The sequence below is a fragment of the Eutrigla gurnardus genome, assembly GCF_963514095.1.
Source record: "Eutrigla gurnardus genome assembly, chromosome: 9".
Lineage (NCBI taxonomy): Eukaryota > Metazoa > Chordata > Actinopteri > Perciformes > Triglidae > Eutrigla > Eutrigla gurnardus.
This window is the reverse complement of record NC_139923.1, coordinates 28,850,648-28,853,009: the sequence shown is the minus strand read 5'-3', so window position 1 is coordinate 28,853,009 and position 2,362 is coordinate 28,850,648. Positions and strand designations below refer to the sequence as shown.

The following is a 2,362-nucleotide window of genomic DNA, read 5'->3' as shown; positions in this document are numbered from 1 at the left end:
TCAAACCATTACGAGGTCAGAGGGGCCGGTTTGTCACATTCCTCAGCCTTTAATAGGTCACTAGCAGGAGACTGGACCCGGGACGACATCACAGGAAGGAGGTTTGCTTCAGTGTCAGCTTAAGCCACGCCCCTTTCGCCCAGGTAACCGCTTAACATGACGGTGAATCAATCTTTAAAGAAGTTACTCGGAGGATCGTTTCCACACAGCTCTCAGCGTGGAGACGGCTGAGCCGGTGGCTAGCAGCTAACAGTGCTTCACCTGAGGGGGAACCGGAGGGGCGGGGGGCGTTATGAGGTGTTGGACCCAGACAACGTAAAGATCCGATAACAACACACACAGAGGGACGACTCGTCAGAACTAATGTGGTCGTTTTAAGCGTTTGAACCAGATCAAGGTTTTTCTTTTTTATCTTTTTTTTTTAATCTAACAGCCAAAACACCCACAGAAATGTAATAAACATAACCGACCGTCAACACGGTGAATCCAGATAATTACAGGACAGGAATGTGCTTTAGAAGCCAAATTAAACACACACACACACACACACACACACACTCGTGAGTTAAAAAGAATATTAATATTTTATTAGTGCCAACAGTGTAAGACAATATTACAATAATATTAATAACAATATAAAAACAGCACCAGCACAGTTCATAGTGGTGGAAACAGACCAGGACTACATGTGCATACAATTCAAAACAGTACAAAGACCCCCGAGGATAATCTGGTTTTGCAGCTATGCAGGACCCTATGGTCTGGACCCTGAACGGGAGTCAGCATGTTAAACGGGTCCTTACATGGGCCGGTTCCCCGTGACCTTGTGGTTCCTCATGTAAACTTTAAGTGGGTTTCATCACTTTCTGTCCCGTGTTGGGGGTCAGATCAGCTGGGACTCTCTGGCGGTCCTGAACGGGATGCTGGTCTGATGTCTGGAGGACAGCTCCCTGAAAGACGGAGGCAAGACCATCAGCTGTGTGAAAAAATAAACATTTCATAGTGTGTGTGTGAGTGTGTGTGTGTGTGTGACTCTGGTTTTCTGGACTCAGAGTGACCTCGTCTTTGTTGTCGTGGAGTTTTTCTCTGCTCCGTCAAGCGTTTACAGCGTCGCCACGGAAACGCCACTGTTAGTTTATTCATCCGTTCGTTATGACGTCGTTCCTTCTCATCTTCACAAGAGTCTCATCTCTAAAACCTGCACGACCTCAACTAAAAGGTTACGCACCACAATAAATCATTACATCACGAAGAAATCAATCATTTTATATATATATATATATATACGTATATATATATATGTATATACGTATATATATACGTATATATACATATATATATACATATATATATATATGTATATATATATATGTATATAGACTGTAGTGTGAGGGTGGGGGATTGAGAGTTGATGTGTGAGCTGGTTAGCCACGGTGGCTTTAGCTGCATGAGGCTGCAGACGGAGTGATTCAGGGGCCGGCCCTCAGTCTGCCGTCCCACAATGCACCTCTGTGGAGCTAATCCAACAGGAGAATCATCACGATGGTAAACGGCCGAGTCAGTCTGCCACTAAGCAGCTGTGGAGAGACCGGTGAGCCGGGGCCCCACATGGCTCACATGCGGGCCCCTACACATTCAGCCCACGGCCTCGAAATGAACCCGATTAATCGCGTTTCAAACCCAGAGACAAAGAGGTGAACCTCATATTCACTCAGAACTCAAAGTAGGACATCATCGTCTCGTACTACAAACCAACAGGAGGATACAACTATATATATATATATATATATATATATATATATATACTAATAATATATGTTGCTTCTTCAGGCCAATAACGATTATTATTCATCTAGGAGACCGATAATCAGATATTTGTCTGCAGTAAAAATAAATAAATACATTTAATAACAGCACACAGAACTTTTCAACATGAACACAGAAAGAGCAGGGAGTTGATCAAATGAACAAACAAATGAAATAGTTCCCTGAAGTTAAAATAAATAAAACAAAAGACCAGACATAGTGACTGCAGCTGCATCAGAGCCACGTTTTATTGTCAAATCGGCTTAAAAAGTGACCGATAACCATAAAAAAGTTGAATATCGGGCCGATAGTCAGTCAGTATGAATGCTGGCTTATCTGCACAGTTCCTCTCGTAACCATCAACAGAATACAGGAAAGCATTCACACACATTTAAGATGTTTATCCAGCCTTTAGTGTCAACATCTGATAACCCCCCCCATCAGTACTGAAGTAAACATGACGTGTTGAGACCTGAAGGATTCAACGTAGACAACGTCTGGAAACTACAAGTTCTACGGAGACACTCAGACCGGAGTTAACATCAGTCCATGGACC

General features: G+C 43.2%; 1 protein-coding gene across 1 annotated transcript in view; it reads right to left on the bottom strand.

The window, feature by feature from the left end:
• Nucleotides 1–565: 565 nt before the first annotated feature.
• The window catches only part of LOC311018412 (uncharacterized protein), a 37,423-nt gene continuing 35,626 nt past the window's right edge, over nucleotides 566–2,362 (bottom strand). The window contains exon 15 of the mRNA XM_084017372.1: nucleotides 566–950. Within this exon, the coding sequence (XP_083873498.1) occupies nucleotides 884–950 (67 nt within the window). The 3' untranslated portion in view covers nucleotides 566–883. The remainder of the gene's footprint in view (nucleotides 951–2,362) is intronic.